Source organism: Magallana gigas, chromosome 5 (genome assembly GCF_963853765.1).
Source record: "Magallana gigas chromosome 5, xbMagGiga1.1, whole genome shotgun sequence".
Classification (NCBI taxonomy): Eukaryota; Metazoa; Mollusca; class Bivalvia; order Ostreida; family Ostreidae; genus Magallana; species Magallana gigas.
Genome location: NC_088857.1, coordinates 52,272,694 through 52,297,832, shown reverse-complemented (window position 1 = coordinate 52,297,832; position 25,139 = coordinate 52,272,694). Strand labels below are relative to the sequence as shown.

The 25,139-nt window shown below is 33.7% G+C and overlaps 1 protein-coding gene across 1 annotated transcript in view; it reads left to right on the top strand.

The window, feature by feature from the left end:
* LOC136275918 (uncharacterized) overlaps window positions 1–24,338 on the top strand; it is a 77,363-nt gene extending 53,025 nt beyond the window's left edge. The window contains exons 8-18 of the mRNA XM_066086333.1: window positions 2,451–3,419; window positions 3,522–3,628; window positions 6,275–6,371; window positions 9,441–11,093; window positions 11,291–11,347; window positions 15,073–15,291; window positions 15,484–15,522; window positions 20,272–20,315; window positions 20,495–20,615; window positions 22,885–23,013; window positions 24,127–24,338. Of these exons, the coding sequence (XP_065942405.1) occupies window positions 2,451–3,419; window positions 3,522–3,628; window positions 6,275–6,371; window positions 9,441–11,093; window positions 11,291–11,347; window positions 15,073–15,291; window positions 15,484–15,522; window positions 20,272–20,315; window positions 20,495–20,615; window positions 22,885–23,013; window positions 24,127–24,284 (3,593 nt within the window). The 3' untranslated portion in view covers window positions 24,285–24,338. The remainder of the gene's footprint in view (window positions 1–2,450; window positions 3,420–3,521; window positions 3,629–6,274; window positions 6,372–9,440; window positions 11,094–11,290; window positions 11,348–15,072; window positions 15,292–15,483; window positions 15,523–20,271; window positions 20,316–20,494; window positions 20,616–22,884; window positions 23,014–24,126) is intronic.
* Window positions 24,339–25,139: the final 801 nt, after the last annotated feature.

The following is a 25,139-nucleotide window of genomic DNA, read 5'->3' as shown; positions in this document are numbered from 1 at the left end:
AGGTCTCTGAATAGGAACAAGTTTTTAGGTTAAGGATCAAAGTCATATCGGATCATGCAGAAATTCTTTTTTCAGAGCATATATACTCTCCACTTAGCCCTATATTACTAATACTTTATATAACAAGGCTTTTAAATAATGGGTTTGCAATGACCTTAAACCAAGTTTCAAGGTCAGATATGAAGGTCATAGCAGAATTATATGTAAAATCTTTGTCTGGAGCATAGCTTTCCTCCCTTTGATCCAATCTTGCTCATACTTCACCCACAAGGTGCCCTTGATCAAAAGGTATGCAGTAACCTTAAATGATGTTTGTAGGTCAAATGTCAAGGTCATAGTTAATCACACAAAATCTTTTTAAGCATATATATACCCTTCATGTAGCTATATTTGGGTCATACTTCACATAAACAGAGCTTTTGAGTTAATGGTGTGCAGTGACTTTGAACCTAGTGAATGTGAAGGTTATATCAGATCTCTTTATAATCAGTTTTAGACTGTTGTAGATTATTTCCTTATTTGCCTAATTTTGCTCAGGTTGAACCAATATTTCTGTAAGCTGTAATGAGATGTAATTAAAAGTTCATCGCCAGATGGAAAATTTCTAAGTTATAGGTCAAGGTCAAATCAATTTATTCTCTAAAGTGCTTTTTATCCTATTGTGCATTATTTAAGCTTGAAGCCCTATGAGATAGTCACCATCTCAATGTTGTCTAGTGCATTGGTGTTTGCAAAATAATAAAAATATGGATACTTGTAAGAGATGTTTCGGGTTTAGACTAAAAATTTAAGCTTAAAATGGAAACATGAGACTCCCTGATGTTGTTGGTATTCAGGTTACTGTCAAAGCCCTAAGGGCCTCTTCTTCAATATAATAACTTCAAGGTAAATTATGATTTGGTCATTTAATCAAATATACATTCTATTTTGAGGCCCTTTCAACATATTGGCACTGGAGCAATTTACAACATGTTTTAGCTTCACTTGAGCTCTCACATACGTTGTACAATGTCTCGCATTTGTTGCATATGTGTTAATGTTGGCATCAAGTTTCCTCAAAATACTGGACTAGCACACTATTCAAATGTGATCCAAATTAATGCAATGCAGGAACAATAGTATGAAAGTCTCACCATGTTTTCTTGCAAAAGGGATACATGTTATTTAAAGGCCTTGAGATAAATTGCAGCTGTCTAAGCATGTGTTTTCCTATCATAAGATGTGTCTCCTGTTATCTTGTAACGTTTTACTATCAGTTATCAGCTTCAATTTGCTATGCTTTGCCATTACCCTGTAATAATATCTCTGTTTCAGACCACAATTGACCATGGATGCTAATACTGCACCTAGCTTTACCTCACCCCTTGAGCTTGAATATAGATAATCAGAAATTCCAATGATTCTTGCCCCCTTCCTTTTATGAATCAATCAGATATACATACACAAATAGCAGTATTTCGTTCAATATTACTTTTAAAATCAAAGTACTGAAGTACTGAAAGCCGGGCTCTTTTGGTGTGTCTTTATGCATATTGTGTAGTAAAGACTGAAAATCAATCTCTCTCTCTCTCTCTCTCTCTCTCTCTCTCTCTCTCTCTCTCTCTCTCTCATGCTTTTAATGTCGGCAAAGCATCAGAGAGCGACCAAATTTTGTAAGCGGCTATAAACAAAAAATAAGTCTGTCTAGTAGAAGTTAAAAAGTTCAACAGTTGCTGCCTTGAATTTTTCAACAAGCATTATATATTCAATCCCGTTTCTTCATCGTGCAGCAAAGTACTTCATGGAAATTCATGCGCATTGTATGTGTCCAAAATGCATAGTAATGTTTTAAAAACACGTTATTAATAAGAAAACTAAAAAAAGATAGACAATTCATTCGAAATTTAAAAAAAGAAACAAAATGCCAACACTTTTGACAAAACGTGGCTCTTTGTGTAACTATTTGGTATAGCGGAAGCTTTAACTTGATGCTGTTTGGTTTTTTGTTTATTTGTGCTATTTATAGTAACATTGGCGATTGGCCTGCCTATAGCCAGGACTCTGCTTTCAGCAGAGCCCGGCTAAAAATCAAATTTCATTATTAGAATATGTTTATTTATTTATTTATAATAAATGTATTTATTAAAGTATTTCTGTTATCTCCTGCCATTTTAAAAACAATTCTTTATATCAATAGAGCAATTCATGAGGACCCAATTAAAATGGAAGTCAATCAAGATAAAACGCTTCATGTTTTTTGCATTTTAGCAAACTATTTAGCATATCAGGCAAAGTGTATTAAGCATTTCATGTTAATCTTTAAAAAGCTTGCATCAAATGTGTTGTGAAGTAGTATGTTTCATGGTCTGTAATTTATCTTACAGTATTACCAATTGTAATCTGTAGTAATTTAAACCACTTTATGAGACAGTTCAAGTATTAAAATTTAACGACTTTCCTTCATTTTTAAGATTTGGTCCATCATGTAGAAGAAACACAAAAAGAAATGACTACACAAGGTTTGCCGGTAGAAGGTGTTCAAGAAGAGTCACAAGAGGGAGAGATTATACAAGGATTGCCGGAAGATGTTGTAGAAGAGTCACAAGAGGAAGAGATTACACAAGGATTGCTGAAAGAGGATGTTGAAGATGAGTCACAAGAAAAAGAGATTATACAAGGATTGCCGGAAGAAGATGTTGTAGAAGAGTCACAAGGGGAAGAGATGATACAAGGATTGTCAGAAGAAGATGTAAAAGAGTCACAAGGGGAAGAGATGATACAAGGATTGCCGGAAGAAGATGTAGAAGAGTCACAAGAAGAAGAGATGATACAAGGATTGTCAGAAGAAGATGTAAAAGAGTCACAAGGGGAAGAGATGATACAAGGATTGCCGGAAGAAGATGTTGTAGAAGAGTCACAAGAGGAAGAGATTATACAAAGACTGTCGGATGAAGATGTAGAAGAGTCACAAGAAGAAAAGATTACACAAGGATTGTCAGAAGAAGATGTAGAAGAGTCACAAGGGGAAGAGATTATACAAGGATTGTCGGAAGAAGATGTAGAAGAGTCACAAGAGGAAGAGATTATACAAAGATTGCCGAAAGAAGATGTTGTAGAAGAGTCACAAGAGGAAGAGATGATACAAGGATTGTCAGAAGAAGATGTAGAAGAGTCACAAGGGGAAGAGATGATACAAGGATTGCCGGAAGAAGATGTTGTAGAAGAGTCACAAGAAGAAGAGATTATACAAGGATTGCCGGATGAAGATGTTGTAGAAAAGTCACAAGAGGAAGAGAATATACAAGGATTGCCGGAAGAAGATGTTGTAGAAGAGTCACAAGAAGAAGAGATTATAAAAGAAACCCAGGATATTGTTTCAAAAGAGTTCAAGAAAAAAGATAGTTCTCTAGATGTTAATACAGATAGTACATTTGCTGAAGGTAATAAGTTAGTAAGGGCTACAATATGTTATACAAGATGTGAACTTTTTTCACATTTGTTGGATGAGTGTTTTTTTTTTTAACTTTTGAATTTTTTTCAAGGAAAACATGATCTTTTGAGATGTGGAAGATGCAAAGGCATTTATAGTGATGTAGCCTTGTTTGTTAAGCACAGAACAACTTGTCATGCAAAGAAATTGAGCACCAACGTAAGTCACATTATGATTTACATTTATAGTTCTTTTCAACCACAGGCTAAATACTTCAGGTTGAATAAAATGTTGTAATAGAAATGATTAAAAAATTGCTTTTCTGAGAAATATAAAGGCTTTAATTTGTGAAGGTAATGTAAAAGCATTGTAGCAAACTACTGTAAACGTACTACATTTGGCTGTGTATTCTATTTAGCGCTTTTGGCGGAATGCGGCCCTCCGCAATACAAGTACATCGCTAAATGCCATATGATACATCTATGTATAGGAATAGTCACATTCAGAAATACGCTAATTCAAATCCATGCCAACTTGTTCGAAAACTAGTTTCTGCCAAATATTGTACACGCCAAATACAATACATTTACTGTAAGTTTAAGCCTGTCATTAACAATATTGGTCAAAGATGAAAGGAGGAGGGGGGAGAAGGTTATCTCCAACTTTTAAGAGAGAGAGAGAGAGAGATGAGAATGGTTATCTAAAATACGGAGAACAGAAGTCTTTTGAGGAAAAACTAAGGCATTGATTTTAACTCAATGAGACAAGGGAGGGGGAAGTATGCTTTATCATCGATGTTCAGACCTGGTTAAAGATTTAGAGCAGATGCCCTTTGGTTGCCACATCTAAGTTATTACTACTCCTACCTTAAAACTTGCATGGATGGTGCATCTTGTGATATTTATTTGGGATGCTTAGTATACACAAGTGCGTACATGACTTTATTGTAATAAAGTTCAATTGTCTCTCTGCTTACAAGATCGATAAAAAGACTTTAAGTTGCATGCATAGACTGAAGCTTGTATTACTTTACTATAATCATGATAATTAATTTTTACAATAAAGCTAGGTTCTCCGACCCTGAGCTGCAAAATTTTCAAAAGGTTTTACCTGTGCATCAGTGACTTGAACCCCTTTACCTTATATGTATGTAGTAGCTAGATCTCCATGGAGCCACTAAGCCAAGCATTTCATTGAATACCTGATCGTAACATTAACACAGAAAGAATAATTAGATTTGTCTATATGAAAGGCAGATTTATGGTACAAATAAATAAATCTGGATAATTTAGAATTATGGCTGAGGCTCATTGACAAGTACAAAGCATCAACTTAACTCTTAATGCATGAAGACATTTATATCCTTATGATAACAAACATGACTGGAACCAAACGATTATCCACATGTTTAGGCAGCCATTAAAATGTTTTCAGCCCCGAGTCTTGTTTTGTTCTAATATATGCCCGCTAAGGGATCAACGCGGGTAGGTTAAGGCAACTCCGAGTTAAATGACCGTCAAAATTATGATCAATTTAAAAACTGTTTATTTTTATGAAAACAGTGCTGAATATTAATACCAAGTGAATGTGTTCACCAAGATATCATTTTTCTACTTCGGAATCAACTCGATCTTTGAAGCTGCCGTACCATGGTATCACGTGACAGTTAAAAATAGATCACTTTTTTACCTTAACAAAAAATCAAAAAGTGTAACACTACCCCAAAGTTCATTTGTATGTTTGCTACAATAATTCGATCGGCAATTAGTTCTTGTTAATTGGTATTACTGCTAGAATCCTATTGTTAATCGCATAAAATAAATATTGTAAATATTTATCGGAAACCCTCTCAACTTCTATAATTTCATTGAAAATACTATGTATTTTTCGTTTAAAACAACAAGCACAGGATTCTAGCAGCACTTTTTAAGTAGTTTAGGTCATATACCGTTGATATTTACCAAAGTCATCTTTCATAATATCCGGGGTAGTGTTACACTTTTGCCTTTTTTGTACACACTGGCAGAGGAAAGGCTGGTCAAGCCATATAAATGTCGATCTGCTTACCTTATAAAACTCGCTGATTAAACAAAATATCCATGCCTGTATTATCCTGATAATATCCTAACTGACACTCATCTAAATCTTATGTATCTGTATTGAATAAGTCTTATTTTGGCATTGTTTACACTGCATTCCGATGATTTGTCTCCCGACATGATCTCCTCTATTAAACATGCTTATGATGTCATCAATGATAATTATACGTAATAGAGAGAAATCGAAGATATATTCAGTTAGAAGAGTTTCTTGTTATATTTTATGCCTGTAGTTTTTATAATTTAAACCAGAGATAAAGTTAAAATCGAAAAGTTTCTGAGTAAAATATGACATCATGCTGCTTATTGTGACGTCATATTGATCAGAGGAATTTGATCGCTGAGAGTTGCCTTATCATACCCGCGAACCCCGGGTCATGCTTCCCTCTAATTTATGCTCGCTGGGATCAGCCCCGAGCACAATCTGTTCTAGTCTTGATGTCTGCTGGAGATCAGCCCCAGGCATGGGTCTTGTGTCGTTTTCATGCTAACAGCCCAGGCTGTTACTGGTAGGGAAGCATTGAGAAGCCCCCAAGCGCCAAACTATTTACACATGTATTTTGGGTGTTTACAAATATATGTTTATTATTGTTTTATGTATGATTGTATTTCGGTTGGGTATAAGACCCAATAAATTTTTTGCTTCCTCTTAACTCTTGTTAATTGTTTATAAACTGGAATATGTTTGGATTACTTCACACAAAATTTTAAAAGCTCAAATTATCTCAAACCCTTTTTATACCTGATTTAAAAATTACAATTGCAGGTAGATCTTGGCAGAAATTCATCTTGCCTAAGCAGTGATGAGTCTCAGAATCTTGCAGTTGAGGATGAACAAACAGCAGATCATCAAAATCCAACAGGTATGTAATGTTTTCAGAGACCAGTTTGATTGATTTTTTTGTGTGTAAAAACTACAATATCAAAACTCTAGTAAATATTACCATCTGGTTTTTAAAGGGGTCCATCTCAAATATTAGAAAGCCCCAAATTTTGCGATTTATTTGGAGTATTACAGATGTTGATTAGTACTATGGATTCATTCAAAAAAATTTAAAAAGTTATTGAGTACCCATACCTTTCAAACCTGCTATGTGGGAGAATCTTCCGCTAACCAACTTGGCTAAGAGGTAGATTTTGCTTAAACGACATTTTGTTTTTGAATTAAGATGAAAATAATAGGTTTGCCGTAGTAAAATAGAGTGATATGCCTGTCAAAACATTGATTATTAGAGCTCTTTACCGTTTCTCATGACAACACTTCTTATTGGAGTGTATTCATCGATCAAGTGAGTAAGGTTATAAAACGTCACACGAGTTCACACCAAGTAAACAACAGTCATTTATAATGAGGAAGACCAATTTAATTTTTGAATATTTTTAATTTGAGGAATTGAGCACATTGAGGTACAATTTCCTTCATTCACATGTAGGATTTTTTAAATAAAATGAAATACATTAACTATTTTCATATATTTTTTAAAAAAATACAATAACTAGTAAGTAGTTGAGGAAGAAAATGTACATATATGCTCTCATATATTTTTAACGCTTTATAAAGTAGGGGAAGGGGGGTGGGGCAGAACAAAAATAAGAGAATTAGATGTTTATTAACAGTGTACCTCTGCCAAAAGTTTAATTTTATATCTTTCATAGGGTCTTATTTTCGGTTAAAATCGTTTTCCATAAAGGTACAATGTCAAAGATTTAGTGTATGCAAAAATAAGTGTAAAATTCTGATACTTTACAGTATTTATTTTTTGTTATTCCACCACAGAGGGGCAATATGGCACAATATCCTTTGAATGCCCATGTAAAGTCATTGTTGCTCAGGTGAGCGATGTGGCCCAATGGGTCTCTTGTTTCACAATTGTAATGCATTTGCAATCATTTTACATTTTATTATTTCTATGACTGCCAGTTTGCAATTACAACTTGTGTTACAGTGTTAAAAATATTAACTTTTACTAGATGATACTGTAAATTCCTAATTAAACATGAGGAATTTATATCCGCGTAAAATTGCGAGAAGCATCCCTCGCAATTCTTTTCTGAAAATTGATAGCTAGGATGTATGGATAAATGTTCTGCGTTCGCAATTTTATATTCTCGTGATTTGATACAAAATAGAGGGGTCACAGAATTAAGTACTCGCTTAATATAAGGAATTTACAGTACCTGGTGCAAGTGCGGGAATTAACACTTTACACAATGAGTCAATCCGCATTCTTGGTTACCCTGTTCGCGAAAGTTCTATTCCATTTTTTTCATGAACTTTTTGTATAAATTGAAGTCCGATTCAAGGTATCTGCCCTCGATGTATAATGAACTCGTCTTACACTTTTTCTTTGATTAGTCAATCCGCATTCTTGGTTACCCCGTTCTGGAAAGTTCTATCCCATTCTCTCACCAGAGAATGAGTATCAAAACTAAAATTGCGCACTAAAAAAATGAATTGACTTATTTTAATTATTTAACATTTGTCAAATCTTAACTTTTATATATTCTCTAAATAGACTCTTTACGTAATCATTCAATATTATTTCATTGCAAGTATGTATTTTGATCGAGACTATTCCTGACTTGGATCTGCCAAAGCGTGTCCACCACCTTACTCTTTTTTGCTATTTCGGGCTTGTTTATCGAAAATGAAAGTAGGTTTTTTATTAATTTCACAGTAATAACTTATCAGTTAAAATTCAATTATACCTTACGGACATTATCTCACATGTGTTGAAATACCAAAGGTGTAAGCAAGTACTTTGGTGCAGGCATTTAATTTGTAGTTTATTTGCAAAATGCCTTAATTTATAAGTATGGATTTAGTTTGCATTGTACAATACAAGGAGCAAATGGTATCACAATTTATATGAAGTGGTACAATGGTTCAGTTTTGAACCATCACTGCATGCTGATGCCTTAAGGGTAAACACAGAAAACTTCTGTTGCTTATTTTTTCACTAATTGGCAGTGAAACCCTGTTTATAAAATACAAGTTTAATAATGTTTACTACATAAAATTTTTTGCCTTATGTTTAGGATAGTATTTTAATACAGTAAAACTCGTTAAATACGAACACGGATATAGGAAATTTTTGGATATAGTGAATTTTTTTGAGTCCCCTGGCAAATTCTTAACAAATCTTTGCAAAATTTTACTGTTATAATGAGTTCTGATAAAACAAATTTACAGATATAGCGAACTGATTTTGAGTCCCGTAGAGGTGAATAATAACAAAAATTAACACTTTTATAACGAATTTCTTTACAGTTAAAAAAGTTTGCAATACCATTTTTATAATAGTTTAGATAAATTTCTTTCTATATAATTTTTTGGATTCACAATCCGAAATAAAAAGTATCAAAGTAATGTATTTTTATTTTAAACCTAACTTAGTAAAAAATTATAGACTGGTGAAATAAATCATGTATAGAATGAATTCACTATAGTTATTATTACGAATTCGTTATACGGATATAACGAAGTAAATCCATTGGTCCCTAGGACTCCGCTATAACCGGGTTTTTCTGTACACAAAACAACATGTATTTCTCCAGTATCATTTTAGAATGGTTTCTGTAATAACAGCTATAGCATCCTCCATTATTCATAATATTATTAAATTAAAAAATTCTATTATATGCTTTTACACTCTTTCCACGTGCTACACTTGTATAAACATAATAGGTATGAGTACCACAAGGATTGCATAATGCTTTCTATAAAATTTCCAAGGTGTTCACTTCATACTTTTTATTAATGTAATAATGTACCAATGTATAACTTAGCTTCATTCATTACATATGATTCTCAAGGAAGTTTTTACAACATTCTTTATATAATATGAATTAATTTTTCTAGCCAATCAGATTGCAATTTATAACCAAAAATTAAATTATTTATTTATTTATTTTAATATATAAATTTAAAGGTAATCAAACCAAATCTAAAACATCCAGACCAAGAAGACCATGTCCATTTTGTGGTACAATGGCCTCTCGGCTCACTGACCACATGAAGAGAAAACACAAGATGGAAGAAAGTGTTAAAGCAGCATTGGCATTGCCAAAGGAGTTAAGAGACAGAGAATTTCAGAAGATAAAAAAAGAAGGAATTTTTTTAGCAAATAAAAATCTTCTTAAGGAAAAAAATCCAGACTACAGCAAGATTTTAGCAGAGCGAAATCAAGGGAAGGACGCATTGGCTATGTGTTCCCTTTGTAAAGGATTCTATCACAGAAAGATAATTAACAGACATAAGAAAAGGTGTGCTTCTGCAGAAGGTACCACGGACTACCCTGCAACATATAACATCAAACTGGTGAGTCAGCCAAACTTCTCACACTCTTATGTTGAAGAGATTTTAAATCGTTTTCAAGAAAGTGAGATTTCATCTGTCATTCGATCTGATGATTGGATCCAAAGATATGGATATCTATGCTTCCAAAACTTTGAGGGCACTGAGAAGAGAACAGAGAAAAGGTCATCTCTTATGTCTAATCTAAGACGCCTAGCTCGCCTATTTTTGGAGTTTAAACAAATTATTGCAAAGGAAAACCCATCTATAGAATTGAATTCTTGCAGCCAAATGTTTGATAGAGATTTCATTCTCTATATTCAAGAGGCCATTTGCTCTATTACCACAGACAAAGATACAAATGCAGTGAAAAATGGCCTGAAAGTTTCTCTGCGTTATCTCATAAGTGATGTTTGCAAGGTTATGAGAGCAAATTATCTATTAATGAAACAGGATGAAAAAGCAGAAGAAATGGCTAAATTCATCTCTGTTTTACAGCTGATTTGGCCTTCCTTTTTTGCCAGTGCTGAAGAATCAGTAGTAAAAAAGAGACAGTCTGATTTAAGAAGACCAGTAAGACTGCCAAGTGAAAAGGAAATAGAGAAATTAAGAGACTGCACAAAGGAAATTATTGACAGTCTCTCAATAGATATGTATGAGACTTTTGACTATTCAAAATACAGTCAGCTACGAGATGCTGTTGTTTGCAGATTAACCCTGTTTAATGCCAGAAGAGGGGGCGAGCCAAGCAGAATGACAGTCAAAGATTGGGAAGATGCCCTCCAAGGTGTATGGATAGATCAAACAAAGGTAGAACATGTTGAAGATGATATAGAAAAAAAGCTGTTGTGCGAAAACAAAATTGCTTACATACATGCTTCAAAGGTAACCAAGCTAGTGCCACTTCTCATACCAAAAGACTGTTGGCAAGCAATGAAAATTTTAACAGATTATGAAGTACGCAGAGGAGCAGAAATTAATGAGGACAATACATATGCATTTCCAAACATAAAGCATTCAAAAAATCATGCCTCAGGGTGGGTTGCTGTTAACAATTTATGCAAAAAAGCAGGACTGGAGCGCAATATAAGTGCAACAGATATGAGGCACTATGTTGCAACATCATATGCTCTCTTAGATGTACCACCAAATGAGAGAGAAATGTTTTATAAACATCTTGGACATTCAAAACAAATGAATGAAAATGTTTACCAGTGCCCTCCGGCAATGAAAACAATAACACAAGTTGGAAAATTTCTAAATCAGTTGGAAGGCAACTTTTGTACATGTAAGTTTGTTATTCATAGATTTTATAAAATTAAAATCCACTATCTCTATTTACAGTTAAACAGCAATTATTTATTTTGATAAAATTTGATAAAATCATGTAAATGCAATTATATCATGAACTTAGTGACGGTTTTCATGCTAATGTTTTTAATTGTAATGATGATATTGATTAAATTTCAATGACATATTTTACAGCCATTTCAAGCTCTAAGAGTTCAGGTGCCAGGGAGGTTGAAGTCGAAGTTCTTTCAGGTATGATTGATTTATTGATGAATTAATTTCAAAAAATTTAAAAAAATATAGAAGCATGGAACATTAAAAATATAATTTTCTCTCATTTCTCCCTCCTGTAGATTTTTAGGTCACCTGAATGACTCAGATGACCAATTGCAATTGTTGTCGTGCTTCATGCGGTGTGTGGGGTTGATATCACTTTTTAGCTCGCCTGAGATGAAAGCTCAAGTGAGCTTTTCTGATCACTTTTTTGGAACAAAGCATCAATTTCAAACAAACTTGAAACAAAGCATCATTGCATTAAGGGGATTCAAGGTTGCGAAAATTAAGGGTCACACTTTCTTTCAAGGGGAGATAATTAGGATTTATTGAAAACTTGCTGATATTTTTCAAAAATCTTCTTCTCAAAAACCATTTGGCCAGAAAAGCTAAAACTTGTGTGAAAGCATCCTCAGATAGTGTAGATTCAAGTTTGTTCAAATCATGGTCTCTGTGGGTAAGGTGGGGGCCACTATGGGGGGTCAAAGTTTTACATAGAATGTATAAAGTAAATCTTTAAAATATTTCTTCTCAGAAACCAATCAACCAGAAAAGCTGAAACTTGTGTGGAAACATCGTCATGTAGTGTAAATTTTCAGTTGTGAAAATCATGACCCCCAGGGGTAGGGTGGGGCCACAATGGCAGGTTGACCTTTTAAATAGGAATAAATAGTGTAAATCTTTTAAAATCTTCTTCTAAAAACCATTTGGCCAGAAAAGCTGAAACTTGTGTGGAAGCATCCTCAGATTGTGTAGATTCAAGTTTGTTCAAATAATGGTCCCCATGGTAAGGTGGGGCCACATTTGGGGGTTAAAGTTTTACAAAGAGTTAATCTTTAAAATCTTAATCAGCCAGGAAAGCTGAAACTTGTTAGGAAGCAATCTTATATATATAATAAAGATACAAATTTGTGAAAATCATGACCTTGGGGGTAGGGTGGGGCCACAATGGGTAGTTGAAATTTCACATAGGAATATACAGTGTAAATCTTTAAAAATCATCTTCTTAAAAAAGTAATAAGCCAGGAAAGCTGAAACTTGTGTAGAAGCATCCTCAGGTAGGGTAAATTCAAGTTTGTTCAAATCACAAACCCCAGCAGTGGATCACAATATGGGTGTGGCAAAAATATGCATAGAAATGTAGATAAATTTTTTTTTAAATATCTCTTCTAAAAACCACTTGCCTTGAAAAGCTGTAACTTTACTGAAAGCAACCTCAGATAATATAGATTTAAATTCTTTCAAATTAAAATCTTGAGGAGTAGGGTGGGGCCACATTGGGATTCCAATTTTCCAAAGGAAAATATTTTGATTACTCACAAAAAATGAAATGTTATTATGTATGGTTTTACTTATATGCAAGCATTTTGACATATATTGCAGATTCTTTCAAATTGTTTAGACTTGACCCCTGGACAAATCTTGGGCCTCACAAGGGGTTCAGAGTTTGATGTAGGTTTATATCCCATACATAAACAATTGTTTAGGATCTTTTTGAGAACTGCAATGCTCAAAAGGTGATATAGCTATAAAATCATCCTATTAGAGAAGGGACTTGATTGTAAACATAAGAATATCCAAGGTAAAAAAAATGGACTTTAATTTACACAGGACCTTCAAATAAACTACATTGTCCAGATAGTTTCCAAATGACTCTGTTAAGCTGATTTTATCATTATGATACCTATTGTTGCTCAGGTGAGCGATGTGGCCCATGGGCCTCTTGTTTGTGTCTGAGGTTGATATCACTTGACATAGGTCCACATAACCACATATCAATAGTGCAATGAGATCCATAATAGTTGCTTTATATAATCACTTGCAGCACATTTAGGCCTAGGTCAAGAAATTTGTATGTAAATACAAAAAAGTTAATGAATTATACATCATGACATTAAAATAATCAACAGTCCTTTAAAATACTTAATGCATCAATTACGAATGCAAGCTATCCCTATTTTAATAATTGATGCCAACATATGACATTTGATATATAATAACACCGTCTTCGATCCACACATTGAAAAAAATGAGAGGCAGATCTCAGTGAACAGCTTACTATGAGGTGATCTGTCTCTTGATAATGCACAAAGTGAACAGATAGTAGGCTTTCAATAACAGTGTACAACAAAAATTAAAGATTACTGTAGATAAACCAATTATGATTGAAGAACATTTCGCACATTATTATCTCTAATATTCCATATTTAATGATGACCATTGGTAGTTTGTCTTTACAATACTTATTTTTGTTGATACTGCCGATTCACAATCTGCGGATGCGCTATTGCATTGATATCGTAAAAGAACGAATGTCAGGTGGTGTACTTTCAGCCAATGAAAATTATTGTCTTATATGTCACAGCCGCTATTTGATGTTAACACAAATCGTTGTTGTTGATGAATAAACAACTCAGCTGTTTGGGTTTGTGTAATTTATATTTTTCAATATATAGAATTGATGGTGACCTGTAACAATTATTACATAAATAAATATAATAATATACACACTCACACAACTAAGATTCACGCATTAAATATATTTTAAGATGTTTTAATATTATTAATTTATGTTTTAAATAATTAATTATTTTAACAGATAAATTAGGCAACTGCGGTAAATGAACTTATCGAAATGACAGATATTTTATATTACTATTATGAAATAGATAATATAATCTTGGAGAAGGAGATAAACTCTCTGGGAGTGAAGTGTGTTAGATTAAGGAATTGGCGCCAAGCATGCACACTTAAATGTAAAACTTGTAAAACCACTCATTCACTATTTCTTAAATATCAACCAATCATACAACTCTTACATGACCCATTAACACCTTTGACCTTTCACACTCCAAACTCAACCAATGAACGTAAAACACCATGAATATGAATAAAATGTGGAAATGTAGTAAATTCCAGTGATCTGTAATTCACTATGTTTAGAGATGAAGATTAAAATGATATATGAATATTGTTGCAATATAAATAAATTTATTAAAATAAATATTAAATCAATGAATAATTCACACTGTGACATAATTATATATTTTTTATTTTTATTCCTTTAAAGCTATTTTTACCTTTGTTTTGGGGGAGGAGGGGGTATACTGTTTTACTCGTGTGTGTGTTTGTCTGCAAATTTTTGTCGAAGATTTCACAGCATCAATCAGGCATCATCTTCCTGTTATATGAAGACCTTATTTATTTTTAGGCTAAATATTCAAATCAATTTTTTTCATGACTTCTCAGCAATTAGCTTCACATGAAAATTGAAACCTTTGCACGCCGCGCGCAATGCTACCATTTTTGAGTTCAAAATCTACCTATTTTTCATCACTGGAGGTTAACATGTATGTTAAAATGGAAAGCCACTTCAGATTTCTTGAATCTTAAAGTTTTGTGGAAGTTCCCCTAAATTCCCTGGCAAGGTTTACCCGTGGATTAAGATGTTATGCTCAACTCAACTCACAAGCAGTATATTCTATCCCGTTGATGTCTGATTAAAATGATCTCCATTATGCATGCGTATTATAGTTTTAACCAGACTGATCCCTTGAAGGACCCTTCTATCCATGCTGGGGAAAGGTCATTATCACACCCACCCACCCACCCACACACACCCTTTAAGAACAACCTGCCTAAAGAGAAAGTTACACAAATGACAACGGTTACCATCTTTTAAATGTTTTTATTGAATTTTACAGAATTTATTGAATTAATGGCACCAGGTATTTCATTGCCGGACGTTCTAAACTTTTACACCAAAATTGATGAGGAACATGTGACTGTTGACCCAGAGGAGTTAGAGGAGAGAAGACATCTAGTTTTAAATAAAGATGTTCAATGCCAAGCAAAACAATTTTTTACAGAGGATGCCTGGCTAGGCATTATGAATACACTCAAAATGCTAGCTGCAGATACTGGTAAGCTTTTTTTGGTGAATTTTAAGTTAAATTCTATATATTAATTTACAGATACTTTTAGTTGACTGTCAAAAAATTATGTTATTAAAGATTAAGATATACATGTATTGTGTCTGAAAAAGTGATAAATTGTCAGGTGCTCAAGAAATGCCATGTTGATATACATTTTTTTCTTTCCTCTGTTTTTTTAAGAGAACAAAATTCAAAAGCAAAGCAAAACATCCTCATCAGGTAATTTTTTCTTTATAATATGTTTTACGGTGCTATCGTTCTGGCGAGCGCAGCAAGAATTACACATACCTTGCATCATTGTCAACTTATATAACGAACGTCAAAGAATTTTTGAGAGAGTATTGCTCTACAATAAGTATGCCAAAGGTACTAATTTTAATGGTTATGATACATACAGCGCAACCCCCTTCCCAGAGAGAGAGAGAGAGAGAGAGAGAGAGAGAGAGAGAGAGAGAGAGAGAGAGAGAGAGAGATGGAGCCTGGTACCTGTTTGTAAGTGTGTAATTTCCCACTTTTAAATTTAATGGTCTGACTATATGCAATATCTACATAATTTTTTAAACTGCTTATTTTTTCATTTTATTCCTTTTTATCTAGTTCAAAATGTCCTATTGTTTATTTAAATCCTCCCTACTTATGCATGCACAATTAGCTTAAAAATGGATCCATATGACAGTAAAGTATGACTCTTGCTAATATATATACATAAAATCTCTATATTAAAAAAAATTAATAATAATCATATGTCAATGAGGCAGGTATCGCAGTCTATACTGAAATAGCTAGTACACGCATTACAGATGTTTGATCCACCTCTAAATTTATCGCGGGAAATATAGCGTGAGTGGACTGTGACGTCATCCGTGACTTTGTTCGTCTTTGTTTACGTTTCTTGACTCGATATGGAGGTATGGAAGCATGTAACAAATCTTTTGAGTCTCGCCAAAGCATATGCGGTACTCAAAACGTGTCTTCAAACTTTAAGTCACTGTAAATTACGAGTTAAAAGTCGGCCATTTTTGGCATAGCACCACGGGTGAAAACATTAGAGAGCATTATGGGACGTAGACAAAAAATTTTGTTTGATGAACTGTAGGTTTAGCTCGTTCTTTTTCCCGCGCACACTGGTTCTTAGAGCTCGCTCCACTCGCTATAAAAATTGTGACACCTGGACCAATACTAAGGCTGCAAGAGGGGTTCAAAGTTTAAAATAGAAATATATAGGGAAAATCTTTAAAAAGCTTTTTCTCAAGAACTACAATCCTCCAATTTTCCTAAAATTATAGCTTTCATTGGGGATGTCCTTTAATAAAGATTTAAAGTGGGGAGGTGATCGTCATTACAATATTATGATTTTTCTACCCCAGAATGAAACTTAATTAAATGCATATATGAGGCTCCTCAACAAGTTTGTGAAAGAGTAAAAATTATGCTTACTCAGGTGACCGTTAAGGCCTTTTGGCCTCTTATTTTATACAGGATCTATAATATGATATTATTCAGATTTTTTGTATATGACTCTATAAAACTGATTTTATTATGTCTGTTGTTGCTCAAGTGAGTGATGTGGCTCATGGGTTTCTTGTTATCCCCATCACGCAACTTGTTGCGAAGGGGATGTAGCATCGCTACCGTGCGTGTGTGTGTTCGTATGTATGTATGTATGTATGTATGTATGTATGTATGTATTATGCATGTATGTGTGAGTGTGTACTACATCTCAATTTTTCTATTAAATTAAAAAAAAACTTCCAATGGAATTTCCTTAACCTTTGCACAAGTATGCCTCATTGTAAAAGATTAAAACAAATGCAATGTCATATCAATTGATGCAAAAACTTAGATAAAATTACACCATTGTAAAGGAGGGGGGCATACATTATGACAAAATTTGTTCAAAACTAAATATATTTACCATAGATTGCACACTTCCGTAAAATAAAAAATAAAAAATGCATGTGCCTTTCAAAACCATTAATACTATTACAAATTATTATTTCATTAAATCAATGTCATAACCAACTTTGTATACGAGTTATCAATCGAACTTTCTGAGTAAGAGTTATCAATCTTAAATTCCGCTTCATTTCTTTGAAACCAAAGTGAAAGTAAGCAGTTCAAATCAACAGCTTGATATTTTTTGGATATAGATCGAGTACAGGTAAAGAAAATGTAGTTTTTGCAGTAATGAAGGGATAGTAGAATGTGGTCTTATCATTAACATAACTATATATTCCTAAATAATACATCCCTACACACAATAACTCATGTCGCGAGGGGATGCTCCGCTTAGCGGTGCCCTTGTTTAGTAAGTTTTCTTGTTATGTCACAAATAAGGTAATGTTATTCCTATGCCCTAAAAAATGCCTAATCACTCTGGAAATAGTTATGACTGCCCCACTCCCCATCGCCCAAAACTGATACATGTCAAAGGAAATAGTTATTTTGCCATCCCGTAAATGTTACTGTACATTCCTTATTTTATGCAAGAACTTAATTCTGCAATTCCATTGTTTTGTATTAAATCGCGAGGACCATTTTTTGGTTATATAATAGTTTAATAGTATTACCGCTGACACCGTGCGAATGGGGGTGTTAATTTCCTATTGACTCTGGCTTTGGTAACTGTGACTTGGTCAGTGTTTATGAAACGATTTCCAGTGAAGCAGGCATAACACTGTTCTATAGATCTCAAAAATGTGTACGAATATGTACAAATGATGATTGATAATTAATTAAAGTCTTTCTTAACTTCTTCTGACAATAAATCAACTAATGTGTTTAATTTAAGTTTGACTGACTTAAACCGTAGATATTATTATACCCCCCGCAAACAAAGTTTAGGGGGGTATATAGGAATCACCTTGTCCGTCCGTCCGTCCGTCCGTCTGTCTGTGCAATCGTGTCCGGTCCATATCTTTCTTACGGAGAAATATTGTAAGTTCTTACTTCACACAAAGATTGCTTATGACCTAAGGGTGTGTCATGACCTTGACCCAAGGTCATTCGGGCAAGGTCAAGGTCACTGGCAGAAAAAGTGCAAAATTCGTGTCTGGTCAATATCTTTCTTATGGGGAAACATTGGAAGTTCTTACTTCACACAAAGATTGTTTATGACCTAAGGGTGTGTCATGACCTTGACCGAAGGTCATTCTGGCAAGGTCAAGGTCACTGGCAGAAAAAATGCAAAATTCGTGTCCGGTCCATATCTTTCTTATAGGGAAACATTGGAAGTTCTTACTTCACACAAAGATTGCTTATGATTAAAGGGTGTGTCATGACCTTGACCCAAGGTCAATTGAGAAATTTCAAGGTCATTGTTTTAAAAAATCTAAATTCTGTCTGTGTCATGTCTTGTATTAATGGAAATATTAGAAGCTAGAAATTAACAGTTTTCAAAAATAAAGCAGTTGTTATTTATAGAAAATGGACAGTGAAATAGATTCATCCAATATTTTCTATAATAGCAAAAATACACGTGTTATGATTTTTTTCTTCGCGGGGGGTATCAATTGTGAGCTTGCTCACAGTACCTCTAGTTTATTATAATTTGATTGATCATTATTGAAGATACTTGATTGATGCCTTATTTAAGAATAATCCTCTAGTGAAGCTATTACCATTTAAGACTGTTATAATTTATTTTGAATGTGATTTGCAAATGAATTTCATACAAGTGCTTGGAATACATTATCTGACATGCAGAACGATGCGTGTAACCTGAAAAATAAATCCAATATATAATAATTTTGTCACCATATAATTGACGTGTAGTTTTGGAAATATAGCTAGGATAAAAGTCCTTTAATATGTATAACTCCATAAAGCTGACTTTATTAAGGCCCTGCTCTGCAGGCGCCTCATAATGATCAATCTGTCCATCCATCTTTCTGTCTGTCTGTCCGTCCGAGATTGCTTTTCTGGAGCATACAATACCGATCAGACCCAACCTAACACCAAGGTAATTAAACCTCAGCTAAACCTCGGATTTACTTTTGGGGTTTACTTTGGGTTTACTTTTTGAAAAGTTTATGTCCACTCGGGGTATACTTTTGGTCTACTTGGAAATAGCTTTTGAGGTCAGCTGTACGCACTGAAGTGTGAAGCAGACCCGTCTTTTATCTTACCATCCTCAGGGTTGTCACTAAAAATTAAAGTAGAAGGAAGAAAAAAGTAAATAGAAGTTCTGATGGTCTAGCTTATAGCTAGATTGTGTTTGAAATGCAATAATAGCTGGGTAATTATGTCATTATAGGCGGAGAACCAACATGATGCCTTTGTTCAAAGGATATGCAGTGACCTTAAATGATGTTTGAAGGTCAGGTGTCAAGGTCATATCAGACCATGCTAAAATTCATTTTTAAGAGCATGCATACTCTCCACTTACCGCTATTTAGCTAATACTTCACCTAAACAGAGCTGTTTATTCAATGATGTGCAGTGACCTTGAACCAAGCCAAAGTGAAGGTCATAGTGGATCTCTTTATAATCAGTTTTAGACTGTAGATTTTTTCCCATATGCTTAATCTTCGTTATATTGAACAAAAATGCCTGTATGTAAGGGGTAATGAGATTAAATAGAAAGTTCTATGCCAGCTGGAAAGTTCAAGATCGAGGTCAAAGCAAAATTCACTGAAAAACTTTTCATCCTATTGTCCATTATTTGAGCCATGCTATTTGAGATGGTCACCATCTCAATGTTGTCTAGTTATTGCTATTGTTACACAAGATATGGCACATAGGGCCCTTGTTCGAACTGGTTTTTAAGTCCCAACTAATTTTCTTCATATCTAATAAACCACTTATAATTTGTTGGGGTGTTTTTGTATTCTGTTACATCATGTTTTCATTAAAAGATTTAATTGTAAATTGTGCTATTGAAGTAATTTTATGCATATGATTATTGAATGTCTTTAAAGCAGTCGGTTGATAAAGTTTAATTAATATAAAAATGATTTGTTGTTATAGGGTTAAAGAGAACCATAATTGACGATGACCTTTCAGAAAGTGAGGTATATATCAAACCAAAAGGATTTTACATTAGTGATTCAAATATGTAATACATGTAGTACAATTACCAGTACTTGTATGTATCATTATTTTTATTATGTAATTTTTCTCACACTAACTATGTCACATTTGTTAGAAAGACTGATTAAAATGCAAAGTATTTTTGACTATTTTCTCTTAGGTTCCTGGCCCAAGTCGAATGAAAAGATCAAAGAAAAATAAATTTGATAGTGTTTCTTACATTTGTGAGGATAATTCATCAGAAGAAGAATCATCAAACAACGATAACATATCCAAAGAAGGTAATTATAAGAAATTTTGGAATCCATGTACATTCAGACATGCAGGAACAAACAATTTTTATTTAATATAAACATTAATCATTCAATATGTTAGGACTTGAATTCATTCTGAGCGTATTTGCTAAAGTGGTGTTTTACTGTCACATTGTCACTATTTTACAATGAAAACATATTCTATAGTTGATCTATGAAAAGCATGTATTAAGTACAAAGTGATATTCAATTACTGAAAAGCATTTCACCAGGTAGGAGTGTTTGACATAAATCGATCACCATTAAGGGAAAAAGGGGGAAAAAAACCCATGAAATGAATTTTTAACCGGGATTTCCAAAGAAAAATCCGGTTGTTGAAATGGTGAAAATGGCGGGCGAGCGGCTGCCAAAAGAGAACCCTTATTCAACAGATAACTCCTTCTACAGTCTTTAAGATAGAATGTTGTTCTGGACATATATAAAAGGTGTGCTTATTGCTCGGATTTTGAATTTGGATAACTTATGAAAAAAATTCCAGCTGTTGAACTTAGTCATTTTAAGCTCACTGAGTCGGGTGGAGCTTATGCTATACCCCTGGCTTCGGCGTCTGGACTTCTTTAAAGTTTTTGTTGCAGGTCCTGTATCTAAGTTATTACTTGTCCTATCTTCACCAAACTTGCATAGATGATGTATTTGGACCTACTTATGGACTTGAAAGACTTGGATGCTGAATCTGGTCCATGAATTTCAGATGCTGGAGGAGGTTAAGGTTTTTGGAGCACAGGGGTGTGCAATTACAAAATTTGGCTACTAGCCTAGGGGCTACTGGCAGTAGCAAAGTTACCAGCCCAAAGTTAAAACTTACTAGCCCAACATTTTCTTCATATCAGTTGAATTAAAACATGTCAAATAGATAATAATGCAAACAATATTTATATAGTTTTATCAACATTACGATCAGTAGTATCCAACTGCTGATTATTGTTGTCATCAAGGCGATCAAACGAACGTTTACGCTTACTTATCGTCAGGTACTTCTCCATGTTTGAAAACAAAGCGTCATTGTCATGCGGACCAGCGATTAGTACGCACAATGCACAAACATTAAAGGGAATGAGAGATTGTACATAAAATCAGTCGAAGTTATAATGACACTTATGGAAGTCTGATTTCGTTTATCATCGTTATTATTTACTAGCCCGACGGGCTACCACAGTGAGGATTTCTGCTAACCCGACCTCTAAAATCGGTAGCCCCGGGCGTCGGCGATTGTAATTGCTCACCCCTGGAGCAGGTTAAAGTTTTTGGTGCAGGTGCGATTTGATAGCAATTTCAAAGTTACTACTGGTCCTAACTCCTAACGTTACCAAACTTGCATGGATAGTGCGTCTTATGATACTGAGGCACCTGACAGGCTTGAATGCTGAATCTGAGCGATAGATTTCGGATGCTGGAAGAGGTTAAGGTTTTAAGAGCTGGTTGAAGTTTTTGGAGCAGGTGCCCTCTGATTATATTTTAGTTATTACTGGTCCTAACTTCACCAAACTTCCATGGATGATGCATCTTATGACACTGATGCACCTGACAGGCTTGAAATCAATGTTGAATCTGAGCCATAGGATTCGGATACTGGATTGCTGGATGAGGTTTAGTTATTTTGGAACATGTCACATGTTTGATAGATAATAGTACTATTTCAAACTTGCACAGTTGATTAAACTATATTATAAATGAATTGCACAGGTTGCTTCAGATGCAAAGCCTAGTCTCCATTATCAAGGATGCAAAAAAATCTCCTCACTCATCCCTACTTGATAGATGTGTTTGTTGTTTAATTATATAACATGATTCCTATGATATAGTACACATATAGTTTGTAAGTATCATAGGATGCATTAACATTTTTTATATTATTGTATTGATAAACAATGTATCTTATAATACTGTATGAAATAAAGATATAATTATAACAATTTTAAACATATGATATAAGATATTGTGTCGAAGCAGTAACCATGAATCATTAACTATGATTTTCATACAATATGATAAAGGTGGTCACTTAGATGTGATGCCTCATAAAGGTGATGCCTCATCTTGGTGAGCTTTGTAATCTGTGATTAACTTTATTTTGACAAAGTATTGCATATAGAGTACCCCATTTCTCGGGATAGGTACATGTACATGTAGTGTTCATCAATTCTGGGTTGACAAATAGTGATAGATACTGTTCACACAAAAGAAAACCCGGTTTGTTGTCACATTGACAGCTTTTCTATTGTATTTGTGTTAATAGAAGAGAAGAGTCCAGTTGTCAAGGGCCAGAGACATACCTGGTTACCAGAGGAGAATGCTGCGATTGAGCGTTTCTTCAACAGTCACATTGACGATACATCTAAACCTGGAAACAAAGGAAAACTGCATGGTAAAGTATACATGTAATATATAATATAAATTAAAGAGGAAGGAAACTTAAATATATGTTCTACAAATTAATTATCAACATTATAATTGTAAATTGTATATATTTTTCTTAAACTCCTGGAATAATGAATAAATCAAGAAATGTCAAATGCTTAATTTAGATTCGTCATGAGAGCCGGCTTCCATTTAACTCTAATCTTTGACGTTGCACCATATATTCTGGTTTTTTTTCCTATTTAAGGAATGTCATATAGGTTGGATTCATTTTTTAACCAATTGATGTCAACTTACTGTTGTATGCATATGTTGTTGTACTACTTTGTTCATTAAATTATATAACCATACTGCTTCACCCTTCCCCTTTCTTAAATTCTTGTGTAGCCATCAAGGAAATGTAGGATAGAATGCTACCCTCTCATTCTCGTTTGCTAGACACTATAAAACTTATCACCTGTGGTTGACACATGACACGTGACCTTCCGATACTTAAGTAGACATAGTGTACACAAACCATATTACAGTTTTTCATCCAAATTTCATTTTTATTACGGCTCTTATGCAGTTTTGTGGTGTTCGAATTAATTGTCACACGCAAGTGTTAAACATGTTGATCAAGTGGTAAATACTGGTAATTAAACATTGAGAATGAAAGACATAGGGATAATTTTTGGGACAATTTCTCCTTTTGTCAATTTCAGAGCTAACAGATGGATGATGGTTTAGTGATTTCTGTGATAAAATGCACCAACTTGTAACGCGGAAATGAAACATTTTATAAATAAATATTAGAGAGGCCTGGAGTAGAAAATCTGTTTTTCTAGAAATCAAATATGAATTAGATATAAATTTCTAACTAACTGTCCCTATCTTTTCTTGAGGACAAAAACAATGTAAGGGAAGAATATAAATATAATAATTTGGATTAAATTCAAAGATACAGGAATGATACCACTCTCCCCATTTGTATAGTCGACGATAAATCCTTGCAAACTTTTATTGTTGAACTCAATAATAACAAATTTAACGATATATAGATTCTATTACTTGTTACTCTTATTTTGATATTTTATATTTATAAAATTTTATTAATCTTTGTTTTTATGATTTTTCACAGTTGCCAGTGACATACGTAACTTCATACTGAGCTATCCAGAAATACTGAAAGATTTTCCGAAGCAGAAAAAAATCCATTTGATTCGAACAAAAATATTAAATCTGAGAAGAAAAAAGAGAGAAAATGCCTTTGAAAGAATAGAAAAATTCAGGACATAATTCTAGCAGTGTCAGAGAGCTGAGCACATAGTTCAAGCTATGAAATTTCTTTTGAGAGGTAGGAATTTGATTTACCTTATAAATTTCCACTTGATTACAGGATCTTGACACATTTCATTTTAAGTTTATGAAGATTTGCTGTATTGAAGAAATACACATTCAAGTAATGGTTAAATAAATGCATCTAGACCCATTTGATGGATATACCTTAATGATAGTAGAACTGAATGTGATTGAAATAAGAAATGTGCTGTATTTTTGCTATTGGGAACCTGTAAAATTGTGCTTGTCCAACTGTCACTACTGTAAAAGTGGTTATTTATGCGGAAAGGGGGATATACACTGGTTACGCAGTAATATCGTTATAACGTTATCAATATCATTTTTTGGTAGAATTTAGGAAATTTGTTTTAAACGAGATTTTATATTGTAAAATGTATGTTTAATTTTTCTTTTTAACCCATGAAATGATATGCTGCTGATTTTCGGGTTCATTCAATATTTGTGACCAGGTTTTGTTCGACTGCATTTGAATGGAATCTCCTTTGCAGCAGGGTGTGGATCTTTTACAAACACACAATTTGGAGGCTTTCAGATCATTGAAGGACACACTATCTCTCACTGTAAGAGTTAAATGATTGTATAAACTATTATATTAAAATAACTTAATTATTAAGTATATATGTGTTTGTGGGTTCTTTAATCCAATGAGATGATAAACGATAAGTTTTTGTCTGTGTTATAATTATCACCAGTGAAATGACATCCATTTCACTTTTGATAACTTTTAGCATATATTTTCATAGTCTACTTTATTTTACTTTATTCTTATTTTATATGTTCCCATACTTAGCA